Consider the following 22,148-nt stretch of genomic DNA (forward strand, 5'->3'; position numbering starts at 1 on the left):
TGTGTGTGTGTGTCTCTCTCTCTCTCTCTCTCCATATATATATATATATATATATGGTACATTTTAAGTGAAGTAAGATTTAAGTGCTATTCATAACATTTTAATGAAGGATGGATTCAGTGGGAAGTCAAAGAAAAATGCATTTAAGATTCTGAACAATTTTTATTACATACACACATATGCACCACAGTGAGGTTGGGTTATTTTTTAAAAAATAATTGTAAAAGGAAAAACTAGATAATTTTAGGATCAGAAAGGAAAAACATGGAGATAATAGGTACAAAAATTGTTAATCCTTATTGATTTTGTTTAATATGTGATAAAATTTCTGATTTAATATCATACAATACATGCTCATGGAACCCTTATCTCTGAGGTTATATGCAACCAGTGTAGCTTTGTAAAACAACACTATTCTCTATATTTGGGTAAGTGGAAGGCTATTCATTGTCTGGTTTTATTTTGATGAGTGGTATTTTATTATATTAAACTTAGTTTTAAAAACAATTGTTTTAATAATATATGTTTTCCAAACTGTTTTTGGATAGGGTACCAAGTCAAAGATGGTACTTCTCATACCAAATCTGATCTCCAAATTGTTAATAAAAATGTTAAATCTTGGAGTATCAAGAAAACTATCAAAAATTTTACAGCCTAATGAGGGAGATACAGAAGTAAGGTGCTCTAATACAATGTATTGCGGAAGTGTGTACAAGGTACAGTGTGAGCAGTGAGGAAAGACAAGTAAATCTTTGGGGGAGTTAGGGACTGCTTCTTAGAAGAGAGGACTCTCCAACTGAGTTTTTGGTTTGTTTGTTTTTTTTAAAGATTTTTTATTTATTTATTTGACAGAGAGAGAGACAGCAAGAGAGGAACACAAGCAGGGGCAGAGGGAGAGGGAGAAGCAGGCTTCCCATGGAGCAGGGAGCCCGATGTGGGGCTCGATCCCAGGACCCTGAGATCATGACCTGAGCCTAAGGCAGATGCTTAACGACTGAGCTACCCAGGCACCCCTCTCCAACCGAGTTTTAAAGAATGAGTAAAAATATGACTGATAAACACATTCATGGAAGAAAGGAAGGGCACATCAGAATCTCTCAGGATATACTAGTTTAGTATGCACTCCAATTCCCGAGGATTATCGAATTAGATACAGAGAATAACATGATCGAATGTGCATTTCAGAAAGCTTATGCTGATAATGCAGTGGAGGGCAGGCCAATCTGAAGGCCAGGAGAATAACAAGGTGGCAAAATAGATCCAAGAGAATGATGGCGATTAACACACACACTGTTTCCAGATTTAGGGAACACAAAGATGAATAAGGTTTATACTGAAGGACATGATAATCAACTGCAAGCATTAGCTGTGAAAACAAATTCTTGGTTTTCTAGTCATCAGTGGAAATAGATTGCCTTCTTAATGGAAAAAGTAAATTAACTTTGGTTAGATAGGAAGAACTAGACAAAAAGTTCACTACCTATCCTAGTGTCGGGGTCAGATACAGAGGAGATGGTCAAGGAACACCAGTGTGTTCCTTGGAGATATTTGTGAATCCTCACTCTGTACATTAAGACTATCAGGCATAAGAAAGCTTATTTATTTAATTTTATGTATTTATACCACACATGATTCTACAGAGTGTATGATAAGAGTTAGGGGAAACATGGGCAGTAAAATAGTAACTTTAAATCAGTTTCTGATTGTTGACAATATAGTTACTGTAATAAACCGTTGGTTCAAATCTTGTATCCTGAAGAAATTATTAATAATGCTAGATTATCCTGTCTTCTTGTTTTATTAACGTGTGGGGAGTGTCCATTGTGCAGAATGTAAGCAGATTCATAGTACTACATTCTGTCTCTCTGTTAATGTCAGTCTTGAAACTCATTTCCTTCTGGTATGTTTCTGTATAATGTGAGAAATCAAAATGGAGAAAGGTATATAATTTTTCCCATTTGTACTGTTGTGCTTTAAAAGTACATATAGTAGTAATACTACTAAAATAGTTGGCATTTATATTACACTTGACAGTTTTTAAATTGCCGTTATTAATACATCATAATGTTTTATTTTCAGATAGTGTTTAAATTATAAGGTTGTTTTCATGCACAGTATCTCTTTTGAGCCTCGTGATAGGTAAAACAAGAAATTATTATTCTCATTTCAGATATTAAAAAAAAAAGCAAAACTAAAATTCAAAGAGATTCTAGCTAACATAAAATCGAGTTGGGACTAGAACCCAGATCCTTTGACTTAGTCACCTTTCTACCAGGATGGGATTCCTTTTTCGGCCACTAGGTGGTGACAATTTGTTAAGACAAAACTGATAAAATTTAGGGTTTAACTTTGATCTAGGACGTATAGAACCTGACAAATGATATAACCAGATTATATGAGCATTCTGTCAGAATTTTGAAGCAGGGAGAATCAAGTACTCCTGGAATTACACCTGAGTAATTTGCATGGATGTTCTAAATACCCATCGTGAGAGAGATAGTTAAGGGAATTATGGTCTATTAATACAATTGAATGTTATGTAACGATCAAATACTGTATGTACACATATAAGGAACTTTATGAGTGTGTGTTCAATGAATAAAATTATGGATTTTGTAATTCTGTTGAAAGACTTAAGTCAGTATGATATCGAAGAAAAAGGTACAAAAATTATACATGTTGAGTGTTTAACTATTAAAATGAACTTTTAAAAACCTGTCAGAATTATGTATGAGTAGTGAAATTTTGGATGACTCGTTTTATTTCTGTCTGTATGGTGAAAACACTTTATACACTGGATATATATCAGTGTATTAATTTTATAATATTTAAAATAAAAATGAAGGGATAATTGGAATGACCAAGATGAAGATTAGCACCAAAATTTCCAGGCTCCCTTTGTCCTGACCTTATACAAGTTTCTTTGGAAGCTCTTTCTTGGCCTAAAACTTGAGAATGATAGCAGATTCCTACTTTCTTTTCACATATGTATGCCTTCGTTAAACAACTTGTGTTTCTTCAACAACAATGAGAACTTTAAAGGCTTGGAACTCCTGTTCCAACAGCTTTTTCTGGAAGATGATAAGTATTTTGTTTACCCTGTAAATATCAGAGAAAATAGACAAAGATATATTCCCAAACCTTTTGAGACTTTATCACAGTTCAGTCTGAATAACTATAAAACATAAGTTAAATGGAAGAATTGTTGAAATTTGAAGGGAGGGTAGATTTTATTACATTCTAAAAATCCTGATGGTAGACTTGAATTTGTAAGTATTTTTTTTCCTCTGGGTTTTGTTTTCAGATAGATTAGTTTTCCCAGTATAGTTTTTTTATACATTGTTTCTGTTTTATTTTATTTAAAGAGTTCATAAAAGCTAGGTTTATTATTTTTTTAACATGTTTTATTCAGCTTGTTAATCTTAAATATATGTTGAAACGTTAACTCTTGACGTTTTAATACTTTGCCAGCAACTATAAATATACATTATAACCATTACCTACAATGAGTTTACTATTTGGTATTTACTTATTGAACAGTATATTTTATATTGCATTTTAGACATTTAGATGGAAATTGAATTCAAATAACTAGTCTTTTGTGTTAAATTTCCTTCTATTAGAAAAAAATATACAAAGTCCCTTTTCATAGTAAGTTGTGATGCTAAAGGTGATTGTATTATCAAAGATGACTGGTGAGAAGTTGCATTACCTCACAAGATTATAATTGGGTAAGGGACTTAGATTAAATCTTCAAATAATAAGATTTCAATGAGTACATTTATTTTCACTGTAAATTATAAGTATTGAACATGAGGGTCAATGTCTGCAGGATGCATTTATGTTTGTTTGTAATGACATCTCAGATGTGGGAAAATGTTTTCTTTCTTACTTTTGGTTTTGTTCTTGTTATAGGCTGGTTTCATTCAGGGAGCTCTGAAACCACACTAAGTGATTAGGTTACCCTGGTCAATAAAAATGAAATGTTGGAGGGGGAGATTTAATCTGTAAAATTTTCTCAATATGGATGGTTTTAAAATAATTTTTTAAGTTATTTTTGCTTGCTAATCTGTTTCATTCACCTTTTATCTTATGATCTTTAAATCTCTATCATATTAAAAGATCACATTTAATGATCCTAGCCTCAACATCTCGTTATGAAATGTTTTCATTTTGCTCCATTTATGAATTGTGAAGCTTTTTTCAATTATTGGTGCAGCTTAGATTACCTAGAACTTCATTGTCCAATGTGATAGTCCTTAGCACATGTGACTATTTAAACTTAAATTTAAACTAGCTAAAATTAAATAAAATTAAACATTTAGTTCCTTAGTCACACTGGTCATATTTAATATATTCCTTAGGTACATTTGGCAAAAATATAATTCAAGCTCTTGAATTTCTCCAAAAAATAAAAACTTTGTTCCTACAGCGTTGGTATCTATAACATATGGATTTCTTTTAAATCATGACCATATTTTCACTTTCTGTTCTTACCCATTTTACCTAATCCTGAATTGTCTGCCTTGCAGCTATTGATACTTTTCTAAGACTATGATTCTCATACATTTGATTTATAGGTAGAAGAGCTTTTAAAAATTAGACATATACTTTGAGATTGTGTTAAAGGGTCTGGGGCTGACTTTAGGAATCTTTATTTTTAAGGAGCCAGATTTAGGAATCATTAGCCTGGGGCACACTAACCATTCACTCCTGCTTTTTCTAAACTTTACTTTTATATCCAGTCAGATCACCAAAGAGCCACGTCCCCTGATGATATAAATTTGTCCCCTTGCAGAAATATTCTTACAGAACCACAACCAATGTTTATTCGTTTATTCAGTAAAATACTTAACTGAGTGCCTGCTATGTACCAGGCACCGTTCTAAGCGTAGGGACGGTACATCAGTGAATAAAACAGACAAAAATTGCTGTTTGCATGAACCTTATAGACTACTGAACGTTAAGTCTTTCTGTCCCAGACTCACATAAAAGAGTCAAGAACAGAAGATGCTGTATGTAAAATGTCTGGTTTTGAATTTTGTGTTTAATAAAGATCTCCTTAATAAATTCCACCCAGGAATTCAGTGCTGGTAGAAGCTTCTAGTAGGATTTGGCATGATTCCTTGTGTTAAAGAATGTTGTCTTGCTACAGGGAAGCAGTTAGAAGACCAGCCGCACCCCTAATTTCTGCTGCCTCCCCATATTATGGTCTGTGTCTCTCTCTCTTTCGTTCCTGATCTCTCATTCTTCCAGCAACCCCATCTCTCCCTCCCTCACATTTTCCCCTCATTTTAGAGATGTAGTTTTATTGTGAACAGTGTGTTTGGTTATAAGCAACCTAGAATTCATTTTGTAAGTAAATTGGAAAAAGAGGGGAGATCTAAAGCGATGAAGGAAGTAAGCATTTGCTAAGATTGGTTCTTTGAACTTGAAGGAAGGCTGCAGTTGTATTCTGGGAGATAGGGATTCTTATTCTTAAACGGAAAGTAGGCTTCTGTATTCACAGTAACTCTGTCAACTTTGAAAGTCCTTGCTCTTTGACTTTTACAAGTGATTATTGAAGCATTTGTATATAATAGATTTAAAAACTTGGTGGAAACCCTGGGGCATCTGGGTGGCTCATTTGGTTAAGTGTCTGCCTTCGGCTCAGGTCACGATCCCAGGGTCCTGGGATCAAGCCCCACACCACCTCCCTGCTCAGTGGGGAGTCTTCTTCTCCCTCTCCCTCTGCCGCTCCCCCTGCTTCTGCTCCCTCTCCCTCTTCCTCTCTCTCTCTCTCAGAATCTTAAAACAACAACAGCAACTTGGTGGAAACCCTAAAGATCATCTAGTCCAACTATCTAATCTTACTGGAAATGAGATCCTGGGTTTTAAATAATTTACCCCAAGGCAACTGCTAGAGTGTCACTGGTAGGATTAAAACTCAGTTTCCCTTTATTTCACTGTGGTCCTCTTTCCACCAGACTTTAAATTAGAAAATGTTTCGTGTGCCTTTAAATATGATAAATTTAAGAGATGTTCGTAAACTTTTTATTACTTTCATCCTATAATATATGGTTTCTAAGAATTCAGCTAAACAGACTTTTATTGAATTGCCACCGTGTACTCACCACTGGGCACGGAAGATGAGGAAGCCAACTCCTCGGCACATGCGCACCAGAGAGTGGGGACACTTTGCTGAGCTCCTCATAAGCCTGCAACCACAGTGTGCTGATGGAAGAAAGAACTGTTTCTTACCCTCAAGGATTTCAAAATCTAGAGAACTAACTTAGAGTTGCTAAATTAAAACTTGATAAGAATTCTATTTCAGAGTGTTTGCTTTATAACCCACATACTGTATCACATAGAAAAACTTGAGAAGAAAAAGAGCAGTCTATAACTAGAACTGTAACAAAACCCAGTAAGTTTCTCATTCTGTTTACTTACAATGAGAGTTTACCAGAAACACTCATCTTGTCTGCAGCAAGCTCTGCGTATCCGAATGGGGCATGTCCTTTTGATCAGTGTACGCATTCACAGGTAATGTAGTCCAGTGGTTTTTAAACTTTTTGGGAATCTGATGCACATATGCGACTTTCACACTCAATTTTAAGGTGTGTGTGCTGCCTCCTCCCCTGCCAAGCCCGTTCATGATCTCTCATCAGATGTATCTGTGTCTGTGGCTGGTGGGGGGGGTTATTTTGAAAGAGACTTTCAAGTGGTCCTCATCCATGGTGAACTTCTGCTACTGATGAGACCCTATTATTTCTTTCTGGTATGTTGAAAACCACAGATGTAATATTTATCATGCACTGTCATTATTTACATCTTACGTACTTCTTAAAAATCTGAACTTCGCAAGCCTAGTAATCTTCACTCATACATTGTATCCTGGGTCCAAAATGATATCGGTCTGCCCAGTAATATTATTAGACATTATTAAATAAATAAATAAAATATAAAAATAAAAAAAATTTAAAAGCAGTTCTATTTTAATAAATACTGGAGGATAGTAGAGAGTACCTTAAGGTCTGTTGCAAGCAATCTGGATTCCAAAAGTCCTAGCTTCACAGCTACAATTAGGGGCACATCCTTAAGGAGAGCACCTAATCTTGGGCCTGGTTCACTTCATCCGTAAAAGGAGATTGTAGTAAATTCAAATTTATAGTCTCTAAGGACTCAGCTTTACACTTTGTTAAGTGAAATAAAGCAGGCATCTGGAAATGAGATCTGGATTCTACACCAATGTATATTTTTATATTTCCACAAGTGTGTGGCTGTGTGATTTACTTTCTATACTTATTTCTCACAAAATGTAAATCGGACACCTTTTAACTCTCACTCCAGCGGGGGCATGGCATTCCAGGTCTCTAGCCTGCAGTTGGGCCACCGCGTCCTATACCTATCTCCATATTCTGTGACGTCTCTGGTGCTCCCCTCGAGGACAAGGGCCCATGTATGTAGTACATGTCCTGCTGGAGGGAGCACGGGGACTGTGCATTTTAGTCTGCATATCTCCAGTGGCTAGCACGGTGCTCAGACACATAAAAGACAATAAAAATTTGTTAAGTAAGTAAATTAGTTTTTAGCTCCTCTGAAAAAGTTTGTATAGGTACATATGTTTTAATTATGTTTTAATTACACCATCGTAAGTCGGTTTCCAAAACGATATTGTAATTCAGAGATATTTTAACTAGCTCACCAAATTTTTTATCATCTTCCCTAAAAGATCACTAAACATCTATTATATGGCAGGCCCTAGAAATAGAACTCCTCATGGGTCTCAGAGCTTGGCAAGTAAGACAAAAAGATGCATGTTATTAATTCTGGTGGCAGAGTGAGGACTCCTATAATACAAGTATAAGCAAAATGTAAGTAGACATTAGAAGTTTGAATAACACTTGTGCTATGACTCATATGTTGGAATTATGATAAGTATTTTAGTCAATAAGTATGATTTCTTTGTTTAATTCCCAGCTCTTTTTATAACAAGTCTCTTTACCAGTGATGACATAGATGAACCAGTGTTACTTACTCATTGCAAGTATTTTTTTAATGAGCTAGAAAGTAGACTAAGTTGCTTTTTAGCACTGTGTCTCTCTAAAGGTCTCCAGATATTTTAAAACATGCGTGGAAGCCTGACAAAGATGTATCTTGTTCTAAATTATTGTCCCATATATTCTGCTTTTTCTGATAAGTGAATTTTTGCTTCTTTTAGGAGGATTTTCTATGGGAGGGTGCATGGCAATGCATTTAGCATATCGAAATCATCAAGATGTGGCAGGAGTATTTGCTCTTTCTAGTTTTCTGAATAAAACATCTGCTGTTTACCAGGTAAGTTTTTAAAAACAAAACAAAAGCAGGCATGAAATATTCACACATTGAAACTAAAAATTGATAATTAAGCAATAACAATTGCTGCACAGAGCACTGCTGGAAATCCATCCCCAATTAGTTAATATTAAATATTCCAGCTGGTCATTAATGTTCAGGAAATGCCATAGAAAGAGTATTGTTAAGCACAGTGTCAAAGGGGAAAGGATAAAAAGAATCTATGTAAGATACATATGTATCCCTTACACATAATAAAAATACGGGTGATTATAGCAAGGTTTGTTTATTATGTCCCGAATGTAATCAAAACAAAGACTCACATTCCCGATACCTGTCTCATAGCAACATGCTAATATATGAATACAGTACCTGAGAGCGTTGTAACTTCATGCCTGAAGTAGAAGCAGCAGATACAGAAATGAAAACTAGACTGTAATTTTTCCCTTGATTGTCCCTGCCTTCCTCCGTCCCTCCACCCTGCGTGAAGAGGTCTGACCGAGCCTCACAGTCTCCTCAGGAAGCCCTCTCACCATGTTTGAGACGGTCCTCTGTGGAGTCGCTGCTGGTCGCATACAACTAACTGTAGCTCACGTGGTGCGGCAACCAGCTGAGCCCCCAGCCAGGACCACCAGGGTGCACCTTAGACTGTACCACGACTGCTTCTTTTCTCCCTTGGAATATTGAAGCTTGGGTAAAATTGCAATTTTTCTGCCCTGTGTGATTTCCCAGAATGACGTTCTTAAATGAATTCCTTAAACATTCCCATTTCTATATCCTGTTCTCTAGGCTCTTCGGGAAAGTGATGGTGTGCTCCCTGAATTATTTCAGTGCCATGGTGCCGCAGACGAGTTAGTTCTTCATTCTTGGGGTGAAGAGACAAACTCAATGTTAAAATCCCTGGGAGTGAGCACGAAGTTTCATAGTTTCCCGGGTGTTTACCATGAGCTAAGCAAAGCTGAGCTAGAAAAACTGAAGTCATGGATTCTTACAAAGCTTCCAGGAGAAATGGAAAGGCAAAGTGAATGAATCAAGGTTGATTTGTTAATCTACATGTCATGCCTCTGCGAAAAGTGGTTTTTACTGCCAAATTACAATTTGATAAATGATAATTAAAATATTAATAAATATGAAGTGTACTGATTTATTTAGTAGTTATTGAGATGCTTAACACCACAGAAGTAGCATCGTCTTACTAATGGTAAATATTTAGACAAACATCTATGGATTGTTTTTCAGATACATTTGTAAATGGAGATCTTTTGAGTAAATATTTAAATTTAAAAAATAATGTAAAGTGGGTTTAAGTAAGGGCAGTGAGAAGACATGAAGAGGCTTAATATGGCATTTTATTTAAAAGTGTCCTATTTTGTTCCCAAATATTTGGGAATATTTTAGATACGTTTGTTACCGATTTCTAATTTAAATCCATTGTGGTCAGAGAGCATACTCTGTGTTACTATTTTGTCTATGTTCATGAAGGATATTGGTCTGTAGTTTTTTTGACCCCATAAAATGAATTGGGAAGTGTTTTCTCCTCTTCTGTTTCCTGGAAGAAATTGTATAAAATTGGTATTAATTTTTTCTTTAAATGTTTGTTGGAATTCTCTAGTGAAACCATGTGGGCCTGGAGATTTCTGTATACTGTACCCTTTTAGCTCATCACATTCTACCTTCAAGTTCATTATACCACCTCACACTTAGTATAAGGACCTTCCATTTTTCTCTTCCTGGTCTTAATGCTTTTTTTCCCACTTGTAAATATGCTATAAATAGCATGTACCATAAATCTCACAACATATTATGACTATCTTATTTAAAGTCCGTTTTCCTTTAAATCAACTTAAATAATGAGGAAAACATCTTATATATCTACCTGTCTAGTTACCACCTCCTGTGCTCTTCAGTTATTTTTGTGCTGATATGTGTTTCTGGTATCCTTTTCATTCTGCCTGAGGGACATCGTTTAACTAAATAATTCCACTGTAAATGTGCTGTTAATGAATTCTTTCAGCTTATATGTCTGAGGAAGCCTGTGTTTTACATTTGTTTTGAAAAGGTACTTTTCACTGAGTATGAAATTCTGGATTAACATTTTTTTCTTCAGTATTTTAAACATGGTGTTCCACTCTCTTCTTGCTAACTTTATTTCACACAGTATATCTGTTGTTATTATCTTTGTTTTTCTGTATCTAATGTTTCGTTGTGTTTTGTTTTGTTTTTTTTTACTCTTGATGTTTTTAAGAGTTTATCACTGATTTTGAGTAATTTGATTGTGATACATATTGGTCTGGGGGTTCATGTTTCTTATCTTTGTGGTTCCTTCTCATCTTTTTGGGTGGTTCTTTCTCTGTTTTCGGATAGTCTGCTTGCACATGTGTGGCATAAGTACTCTGCTGAATAATCCAGGCAGACTGTGTCTAGGTGTCTGGAGTTCTCTTTCTGTGCAGCTCGCTCTTCTCTGGTACACCATCCTACAAACTCTCACCATCCCAATCTACTCAGATTCTTAGCTCTGCTTCCCAACACGGGAGTTCTCCAAGCTCTGCATGAAGTGCTCCTCTCAGCTCTGTGGCCTGGGAGTTCTCGAAATGGCAATAAGCTGGGGCAGTCATAAGGCTCACCTTGTTTCCTTCCCCTTCTGTCAGAGACCACTGACCTTTATTGCCTGATGTCCAGTACTTTGAAAAACTTAGTTTCCAGGATTTTGCCTTTTTTGTTGTTTCAGATGGAAGAATAAATTCATTTCCTATATTACCTCAATGGCTGGAAGCTACACTAAATTATCCTTTGAAGTTTAATTCTTTTAATTCTTTTATATCCAGTTTTTCCAGTGCTCTTCATTCCTTAATGTAGTTTCAGATTTCCATATGATATCATTTTCCTTCTGCCTGAAATACTTTAACATTTATGATAGTGCAGGTCTGCCGCTATTAAATTCTTTCAACTTTCGTATGTCTGAAAAAGTCTTATTTTGTCTTCATTTTTTAAAGATACATAGAATTCTAGGTTGACAGGGTATTTTTTTTCCTTTCATTACTTTTAAGATCTTACACTATTCTAGTTTGCATTTTTTTCTGCTGCTTTTCTAATCTTTTTTTTCTTCCTCTGACTGCGTTTACAATTTTCTCTATCTTCAGTTTTAAGCAGTTTGATATTATGATGTGCTTTGGTGTTGTTTTCTCCATTTTTCTTGTGCCAGGTGTTTGTTGAGTTTCTGCTTTTTAGATTGTGGGTTTATAGTTTTCATCAAATTGGCCACTGCATTTTCAAATATTTGTTTGCCTCTTCCTCTTCTCTTTTTTGGGGGACTTTAGGCTTACTGGTGCTTATTCCTTTTTTTTTTTCCTTTTTTTTTTTTTCATTCTTCCGCTCTGCATTTCATTTTGGATAGTTTCTATTGCTTATCAAGTTCATTGATCTTCTGCATTGTTTGTCATTAATCCTACCCACTTTATTTTTTATCTCAGATACTGCACATCTCTAGAAGTTCTATTTTTATTTGTTGCATTTTGTATTTAATATGCTTATTCTCCTCCTTGAATATATGGGATATAGTTAAATAGCAACTATAATATTCTTTATTCGGTCTGTCATCTCTGTCATTTGTTAGTTTCTATTGATTAATTTCTCTTTCTACTAAGGATGATATTTTCTTGCCTCCTTGGTAGGCCTCATGATTTTTTGTTAGATCCCAAGCACTGTGAGTTCTACCTCATTAAGCACTGGGCTATTTGCATTTCTATAAATAGGAGCTTTGTCACTGAACGCAATTAAATTACCTGGAAGGTACTTAGAAACAGTTTGAGCCTTTCAGCCTTCCTTTTAAGCTTTCTTAGGAGGTTCCAGAGCCCTGTTTCTCCAGGACTGATCTTGCCCCACTCCTCAAGCAGCGCCTTGTGGGTACTCCAGCAGACACTTGCTGGACTGTGAGGTTCAAAGTCTGGCTAGTGTAACACAATCGTCCCAGCCCTCTGTGTGCCCCAGTGATTGTTTCCTCTGTTCCTCGTGTGTCACCCTCCCCTCAGACACCTCTCTCTGATGGTTAGTGCTGGAGTTGGGGTGGGGGGAGGATTTCTGCAGATCTGTGGCTCTCTCATACTCTGCTCCGTGAACTCTAAGCTCCTGGCTCTCCTGGCTCCCTCTGGGTCTCCCTCCTCACACTGCAGCCCGGAAACTTTTCACACAGAAGCTGAGCATTTGTTCTTCTTAAGGAGCTGCCCTGTACTGCTGGTGTCAAGTATCTGAAAGCGCACACATGTTTCAGCTCTTGAGCTGTTTCAGGTTGAAGAGTAAGTCTGGTCCTTGTATCTCCATCTCGGTCATCTTGGTCATAAGCAGAAGTCCCTTTATTTGTCTTGTGTTTATAGTTATCAGATCTAAATGTGAAGAGGAAGGGTAGGAGAGAGAAAGACTGATAAAATTTAATAAAATCCAAAATCCCTTTGCAGAAGACTGGGCAGGGTTTTAATTATCCCAAGCTTTTATTGACCTTCAACTCCTTAAACTTTTAAATGCCTTGGCTTGAATATACACAGTATCACTCATGTATAAAACCCTTATGGCTGCAATTTACCCTAAGAGTACCACATATATATGACATAAAGAAGGGTATCAGGTCTATACATTTCAAGTGTATACATCCCAAATATAGTGTAAGGAAAGGAATCCAGATTTTTTTTTTTAAATACTTGTCCTGTCACTGAGTAATCATGTATTCTGGCATAAGCCCAGCCCTGCCACGGTATACTCTTCTGTGAAATTGTTGTCTGAAGATCAAGCTATATAACGTGTAAAAGACTGTAATAAAATATGTTAAACAAATTTAAGGTGTTACTAGTATTTGTTAGTATGGTTCTAAATCCATCTCCACAAATACATCCATGCATGGAGGATATATCTAAAATTTTACGTGGCTATAATGTTCAATCCAATTCTCATGCCTCCCCATTGGGCTAGTAGGATATCCGTTGTGTTATTGTGAGCAGCATGTTCAGGGGAGATCCTCCAGGCTCCAGTTCTCACTCACTAATCTTGAGGTACCTATTGTCCATATGCAAGTGGTCTCTTAAAGCCAGGTTTTTGGAAAATATCTGCCAAGGCTGGAAACAGCAGGGCTTAAGGTATCCTCCTAAAGAAACCACTCAGTCATTCCTTTCATGTCCCATCCCAAATCTTTCTGTTGCTTTACCCACAGAAACATTTCTGAAGGCAAGGGAATTGAAATAGCTGTGGTACTTTCTTACATGGGAGAAAAAAAGTGGCAAGAAGAAGAAAATGCACATCAGTATCACAATAAATTATTATATGTTTATGTTAGGGAGACCGGAATTTTGCAAGGGAGGAGAGATAAATCTAGGATACGAGTGAAGGGAGACTTGCACTTTTTACTCTTTTGTTTGAATTTTTATGGTGTGCTTTATTACTTTCATGATCTGGAAGTGAAGCAAAATGTTGATTGCTAGTATTTTTTCTCAGCTGAAATCTGAATAAGAAAGATCATCATCAGTAGTAAGGAGCTTAAATGTATTCTTTATAGGAAGTTGAGTATTTTAATTGATGTATAACAAAATGAGCTGAGAACAAAATATAAAGCAGAATGACAATTTGGGTATTGATAATGTGTGGTACTTTGATATGTAAAAGAGAATGTCCATATATCATTTAGCCAGAATGTATTTAAGCAAAAATTCTTTATCATATAAAAGGGATTTCTTGATTTATGAGGACAGAATTACCAAAGCCATGCAACATTTCAATACCACAAGCATGCAGATATTTCAAGAAAATTCAGATTATATGATACATAAAGTCAGTTGGTTCATAAGACTTTGACTTGGAGTAATTTTAACACATGAAAAGTTAGAATTGTATTTACAGAGAAATATGCTGTTGTATGTATTTTAATTTTACTTCCCAGTTTGCCCTTTAAAAATATGTTTCTGTGGGTGTACACATGTAAACTCTTCTGAAGTAGCCTTAGCATATTCCTACAGTGAGGGTAAGATGTGTGTGATATCTCTATCATATTTGTTAAATTCTGCCATTTAGCTGCAACCAAATTTGTCCCATACAACGTTGAATTAAGACTGCTATGAACAGGACTCTACAAACCTGAATGAGGCCACCGTGTAGCACTGACCTCAGCTGTGTCCACAAGGTTCTGGTCCCATCCAACTGAACAAATCCCATGCACCATTAAAGATTCACCTTAGGAGGTCAGCTGTCCTTCTCAAGTTTCTATATTGCCCTTCCCACTTGGTCATTAGCATTAATCCAGGTATCACAGGATATATGAGGAATTACACAGACTCCATCTTGGTCTACAAGGATATCATCTAGGACAGTGTGTCCTCCACAACACCATAGCCATGATTTGAATTGGCCTGAGTGTTTCCAGAAACAAGAGGAGTGATCTTTGATCATTTTAGCTGAAGACAGGCACAAATTTCTTACCAACCTTTTTTATTGGATGATTCCCATTGTAGAGATCAGAGCCCTTAGGCTATACATAAATAACAAATTAGTTATCCTCTCTAGAAAGCTTTCACGAATAAGAAGGGTAACTTCATTTTGGAGCAATCTTTACAGTCATGTGAGATCTATATGAGCTACTTGTGTTATTTCCAAAAACACTTGAAAATGTCTTACGATAGATGAAAGTCACTGTGTTTTCCAGAGAGATAAGTCAGCACCTACTTTACAATTGTTAGCCCTCCTAAAATGGGACCTGTATCAGTCAAGGGCACAGGTGACAGTGTATCCAATGTGAATTCCTGTCTAGCTGATAAGCCTTACAGTTTCAAGTGCTGTTCAATAATTGAGTCTAGTTCTTGCTTTTGCAAAGAATGCCCAGGGGCAGTCACTCTGTGCTGTTTGTGCACATCATCAGCTTGGTGGCATTTCTCCATGCCATAGAATGAATAAGTGACAGCTATGAGAACGGGTGTGGGGAATATATCTGAAAGGTGTGTTGATAGGTGTTTTTTCGTTTTTCTAAGGGAAGGATTTGGAACCGGGGCCATCCTTTCCTGTTTCCATAGACTTCTTAGTAATGTTAAGAAGAATGGCAATCAGATTTTGAGTCCTCTGTTGAGGCATGGCAGGCCCAGCAGTCAATTAAATTTAAGGTGCTCGTAACAGTTTGGGAAAGCCACACCAAGGTGTTCTCCATCTTCAGGAAAGCTCCAGGGGTGGTTCTGAAAGACAGTGCTCATTTCTTTTTTCCTCAGAAGCATCTGGGGTCAGGTATTCTCAGTTTCCAGAATTGCTGTTTTCCCTCCACTTACATGTAACTATGTCCCTTTCCAGTGGCTGTAACTCCACCACTTGCCATTTGTTCCTTACTCATACCCAGACCTTTCATGTGGAAGGGTTGGGTACAAGAGAGACAAGGGCATTTTTATAAAATTTACAGAGACCCATTGTGCCATTCCCCCCTTAACTTTGGCCCACATGGACTGCTGTAGCAAGGCTTGGCAAGTGCTTGTACTCAAAGAGTTAGTGATTATCTTTTTGATCTAAGGCCATATCAATGCAAAAAATAAATTCCTATCTGTGAACCAAAATAAATTTGAATCCCTTGCCTCCTTTTGGCTAAGCAGCCTCCCAGAAGGTGTACCAACCAAGCCAGCCTGTCATTGTCATTAGGAAAAAGAAGAATCATACTCAGGAATGATCAGGAGGGGGACACCTGGGTGGCTCAGTCGGTTAAGTGGCTGCCTTCACCTCAGGTCATGATCCCAGGGTCCTGGGATCAAGTCCCGCATTGGGCTCCTTGCTCAGCGGGGAGCCTGCTTCTCCCTCTGCCTGCAGCTCCCCCTGCTTGTACTCTCTCTCACTCTCTCTCGTCTATGCTCTCTCTCTCTCTAGCAAATAAATAAATAAAATCTTTTAAAAAAAAAGAATGATCAGGAGGAATCCTGAATTTTCAAAACCGTTCTATACAATCTCCCAACACTTTCATTCTGACTCTAATTCAGAAAACAGCTGAGAAGAGATGATCCCTTTCTGAAGACGATTGCATTCATCAACCAAACTGCCTTACTAGGGTGTACGGACTGGAAGAAAGTGACAGAAGTAGAGCCAGACATTTTTGAGTCAGTTCTGGAGGAGAATGCCCCAAAGCTCCATAATACCAGATCCCAGTGAATTGCAGGGAATGTGAAAAGCCCATTAAATACTTAACCATCAGCCCATTTTTGAATTGTTTTGTGATAAAAGGCACACCATTGTCAGGTTGGAAGTGGTCCAGAAATATAAACCAAAAATATCACAGATGACTTTCACAAGCCACAACAGTGTGGCCGGTATAAGCTTATCAGACTGGAAGAGCAACATATAACCTGAAAAAATGTTACTAGCCTCTGATTTTCAAACAGGATCTTTTACTCTGTACCCAGTGGAATGGTTGATGTGTTACCATGTCTGGTATGATGATGGTTCAGGTAAGCAACGGTGGCAGTCTGGGTAGTGCAGACTCAACCAGCAGCTTGACTCCAGTCAGTTTCAACAGGAAATAGGTCCATCTGCATGAGTGATCCAGAGGGTTCGATCAGCAGTCACTCTTTGTTTCCATAGTGAGCAGTGCCAAAGAGGGGTGTCATTAATCTTCCAGTCTATACTTTTCCAAGTGACAGTCCAAATAGGCCATGGCAACAACCCCAGAGTCAGTAAAAAATATGAAGTTTACCAAGGGTAGTGTTTGTCATGTCAGAGCTGTAAGAACAGGCTTTTCTGCCCACTGAGTGGAATGACCATGGCCATTTTCAGGTCTGAGCAGTTGGCCGTGAGGCTGAACAGTTGCAGCTGCCCAGTGGACACCATCCGATTTCAGCTTAGCCAGACCATCAGGGAAGCAAGCCCCAGCACTGAGGGAGACTCTGGGAACTGAGGGCCCCACTGAGCCAGCGACTTCGCTGCAGGGGGTGGAGAGGGACAGCTATAATTTTTTCACGTGGAGCCAAGATGCCGTGGAGGCCAGGCTGGCTGCGTTCTTGAATGTACCATTTCCATTACTGGATCCTTTTCACTCTGTTAGTCATTGAGTCTGAGTCCATCCACCCCAAAATAGAAATAGCAGGTTATAGTCACAGTTCCCCCCCGGGAGTCAGGCACTCGGCTTCAATAAGAGCCCCAGGAAACTAAGAGCTGCTTCTCGAAAGAGGCAAAACTGGTAGCTATGTTGAGGAGGCAATGAGTCCAAACCCCAAGGGGCATCACTGAGTGGAGGTCACCTCCCTTTGCCAGAGGTTCCAGTTGGCAACAGTCAGTCATGGAGACTTGTAGCTCAAAGGGATCCCTGAAGACGGAGGGCCCCAGATGTATTAGTATTCTCTATACCCAGCTCTTCCCAATCAGGAGAAGCCCTTTTGGTACTTGGGAGTATTTGCATATAAGCATGTAAAACACCAATACCAATTCTGCATTCAGCCCTGGAACCCAGAACAGCAATGCATTAACACAGAGGCTCCATGCCCAAGTTCATGCTAACTTGCCTTCCCCAACTGTGAGCTCTGCCCCGATCCCATCAGTTGAATTTGGGCATCCCATCAGCACATGGGACCCAGTAAAATGGTAATTCAGGTGTTGGTATCCGCCAGAGCCACAACAGTGTGAATCCCTTTCCTTCCCAATATTCCCCAACACACACAATAGATTGTGGCCTTTCATCCCTTTTGGGGACAGGGAGATGTCACCCTGGCCCTAACCTCCTTTCTCCTTAAACCAGCTGAGGTCAGTGAAAGGAGAAGGGCTGGGTCGCAGGGGTGCAGAGAGGGAGAGGACACCACACAGTAAGCAAATCATGTCTCAGTTTTGAGAGGCATGGCAGGTGTTTGCAAAAATTTATTTCGATTTCAGTTTCTCACCCTTCGTGGAATCAACCTCATCAGCATTGTAAGCCAAATCTAGGACAATAAGAGCTTTAATACCAGTCAATGCCCTCTCTGTGGTTTCCCATGGGAAATTATTTTAGGGAAATGTTCTGAGAGGCCCAAAGCTTCCTTAAAGCAGGTAGAGCCCACTGCAGAAAAAGAAAACAAAGCTCCGAGGCCTTTTACCGCCATCTGCAAATGGATCTAGGTTGGCATGATAGACTGCAGGACAGGCTGAGCCATAAGATGTCCCAGTTGTTCTGTCCCTCCTTAACAACCATCCTGCACGCCATCCTCCATCTTCCAGGCCAACCGGCGAGAGTTCTAAAGATTTGCCTGGTCTCTGCGTGTAGGGATTGTGAATTTCCCTGCTTTCACACTCAACACTGCAACTGTTTCTGAAAGAGGACAGAACCTTCTGCCCCTTCAGCACACTTGTTAGCACTCGTTATTCTGAAGGGGTGGGCGCAAGGCAGTCCTCCCACTTGGAGGAGAATTAGCAACAAACGGCACCATTTGGGTCCTCAGCCTATAATGGCTTCCCTAAATTCTCCTCATTAAGAGGAAATAAGATGGAAGACCATTTATTGCCTAATTGACCATATGGATTTGGTCGATATGTTTGCAACCGTTTCCCATGGTCTGACTTCATGTTCTGTTTAACCACCCTGCAAAGCCTTCATTCCTTTTTAGTACTCCAGTATTTCAGAAAATGAGTGAAATTTCATTTGAAATATTGAGTGGACTTTTAAAAAAATGTAAAATCTTATTTTAAAGTATATTTTCTTTGTGCTGCCCTTAACGTTATTACGTGCATTACCTTTGTGATCTTATATAGGCCTTTGTTTTGGATTGGTTGTGAAAGCCATGTAAAATTTTTAGATTGAGGGGCGCCTGGGTGGCTCAGTCGTTAAGCGTCCGCCTTCGGCTCAGGTCATGATCCCAGTGTCCTGGGATCGAGCCCCGCATCGGGCTCCCTGCTCTGCGGGAAGCCTGCTTCTCCCTCTCCCCTCCCCCTGCTTGTGTTCCCTCTCTCACTCTGTCTCTCTCTGTCAAGTAAATAAATAAAATCTTTAAAAAAAAAAATTTTTAGATTGAGAATAGAATTAATGGTTCTATGATAAATGGTGCACATCCTGTTTTGAAGAAATATTTCGGGCAAAATGTCCATAAGAGACTTATGTTTTTGCCAATAATTTGGTTCACAGCATCTGGGATCATCCTTCCTTCCTTCCTTCCTTCCTTCCTTCCTTCCTTCCTTTCTCCCTTCCTTCCTTCCTTCCTTCCTTCCTTCCTTCCTTCCTTCTTTCCTTCCTTCTTCTTTCTCTTTCTTTCTTTCTTTCTTCTTTCTTTCGTCTTAAAAAGTGATGAGCAAATTTGATGCCTTTGCATCTTATTTTAAATTCATTTTAAATTCATTTTAGGTGTGATTTCAACATAGCTTGTTACTTCATATTGTAACAAATTAATAATTGGGGTTTTTGTTTGGTTTGGTTTGGTGTTTCACTACCTGCTCTTACGGGCATAGTATTAGTTAAAAATCATTCTGTTTTCATTTTCTATTTCCCTCTTTCTTCCCACCCTAATTTTTTCTAGTCAGTTGTTGGCTTGTCCAATTGTAACTAGAGATACACTTGACATATTAGTTACTTGACATATTAATTTTGGCCACTTCTGGTATGCTTTCTTTTGCCAATGAAATTATTGAAATTGAAAAATTGGGTGGGGGTGTCTATGAGAGACGGAAGTCTTTCCCCTGGGCATTAAGTATTAAGCCAGTTTCTCTATCACATAACAAGAGAGAAGTGTTAAAACCAAAGTTCATGGCATGCGACTGGCAGAAGCAAATAAATGGTTCCCTTTAAAATTTTCACTTCAACAGCAATAAATCTCTAGTTAAGTCTAAAAACCTGATTTTAAAACGGCAAATGAAAAATATATCGATTTCAAATAGTAGCTGAAATGCATTTTTTTTTTTTTTTAGGTTTCTTAATTATCCTGTGAAATGTGCAGTGGGCGTCAGGGCAGCTGCTGAACATTGTCTTAGTTCTTCCATAGAATCAAAGAGTTTTTACTGCTGGAGGGAATTCAGAGATTATCATTTTACATATATGGAAACTGAGATCTGGAGCAGTTAAGCCACGTACTTCTAGTCCTGAATAAGCAGGGCTCGAACGTGATTTGTCTTTCTGATGCTCTTTCCACAGTGCTGCAATGCTCTAGTGGTGGTGTTAGCTACAAATTCACACAAATTTCAAATGTTTTAGATTCAGACCCATTTCCTTTCCTTTGTAGATATTTTATACACATGCTGCTTTTGGCTTCATTTCTCCTGTTTTGCTGAAAGAATGCAGGGGTCTCTCCCTCTGCCTCAATGTAATAGCAAGCCCAACCTAATTTTTAAGTCATGTTATAGATTTAAGAGTTTTTTTCAGGTTAGTAACCATTTTTATCAGAGTTCTAATTTCTGACTCCTATAGCCTGATTCAGTCTTCATCTTACTTGATATCTTCATAGGACTTGACACTCTGATTAACCCTGATTCTGGAAACGCGAACCTTCCAGTTTGGTTTTTCTAGTGTCTGAGGGCTATTTCTCTGTCTCTCTCAATGGCTCCTTTACTGTGAGTCCCTTAATGTGGAGGCTTCTTTCGGTTCTGTTTTTCCTTTTTCTCTTTCTGGGTGATCTTCTACTTCTATAGCCTCAGACTGCCAGCTCCATACCTATGCCATTCTACCTTTAGTTCTCCTGCTAGCTCCACACCAATGTTTTGAACATCCTGCTGGAGCTCTCCAGCTCCCCCCTGGCTTTCAGGCAGCCGCTATACCTTAAATATGTTCAAAACAATGCAAAATGTTCACATTGATCAAATGTGTGATTTGGGTTACAAAAGAAACCTAATCTCTCCAAGTTTGTTCTCCCAGCTGTAAAACAGGGTTGTTATAAAATTAAATGTGAAGAACTCAACACAGCAGTTGAGAAGTATTGCTTTGCTGTCCATTCCTGAGCTGCTTCTCCTGTTGTGATCTCTTTTAAAGGACTTCCCTTTACATAATAATGTCTTTGGGTTATACTACACTCTTCCCCACCTCTCACCTTTGCATCATGTCAATTAACAAATGCTCTGATGTTCGATCAAAGAAGCATCTTTCCATTTGGGCCTTAAACCATCCTCAAAGTCTCTGTCTTAGTTCTGGTCTTATCATGCCTTTGGATGGGTCTCCTTGCCTCTGATTTCTTCCATCTATTCATTCTCCAACATGGCATCAGAGTTTTGGGCCTGTCCCATTACCTAACAGCATCCAGCTGGCTTCCCAGTGTCTTCAGAATAAAATTATAATTATAATTGTCTAACTAAGCAGTAAATCCCTTCACAGTCTGGTCCCTACCTCTTATTTCAGCTTTATCTTTTGCCCCTCTTTTCTCTCATGTCACAGTGCACATGAATAGACACACACACACACACACACACACACACACACACACACACACCTCCCAAGGCTTCTGCCACACCCAGATTCCCTTGACATGCCAAGGGAAGACAAGACTTTGCCTTCAGTATATCATTCCCTCCATTTGGAAGTCTCTCCTCCCTCAACTGACAAACTCCTAAATTTAAAACCTGTTTAAGACCCAGGTTTTGAGCAACTCAATGCCTCATCCAGTTATCTTTGGCAGAAGAAGTTGCTCTGTTTCCATGTTTCTATATGGGTTCTTTATATGTTGGTCCTCTACCCATTCCAAATTTTGATCTCAAAGGCAAGGGCTATATATTTGTTTTCCTCCTCAATACCTAGTACTATGGTTGGTACAAAATAGACATGTAATAAATAGATAACATAATTATCATTTCCTGCTGACTTCTTAACTAAGATTTCTTTGGATATTCTTTAGAATTTATTTTATAAGCCTCCAGGGATGTGGTCCTGTCTTCCATGTTAACTCCCCATGAGGTTAGAT

General features: G+C 38.3%; 1 protein-coding gene across 1 annotated transcript in view; it reads left to right on the forward strand.

Moving 5' to 3' along the window:
- LYPLAL1 (lysophospholipase like 1) overlaps window positions 1–13,137 on the forward strand; it is a 38,421-nt gene extending 25,284 nt beyond the window's left edge. The window contains exons 4-5 of the mRNA XM_036096182.2: window positions 8,201–8,316; window positions 9,103–13,137. Coding sequence (XP_035952075.1) covers window positions 8,201–8,316; window positions 9,103–9,342 — 356 coding nt within the window. The 3' untranslated portion in view covers window positions 9,343–13,137. The remainder of the gene's footprint in view (window positions 1–8,200; window positions 8,317–9,102) is intronic.
- Window positions 13,138–22,148: the final 9,011 nt, after the last annotated feature.

Source organism: Halichoerus grypus, chromosome 7 (assembly GCF_964656455.1).
Source record: "Halichoerus grypus chromosome 7, mHalGry1.hap1.1, whole genome shotgun sequence".
In the NCBI taxonomy this organism is placed as follows: Eukaryota; Metazoa; Chordata; class Mammalia; order Carnivora; family Phocidae; genus Halichoerus; species Halichoerus grypus.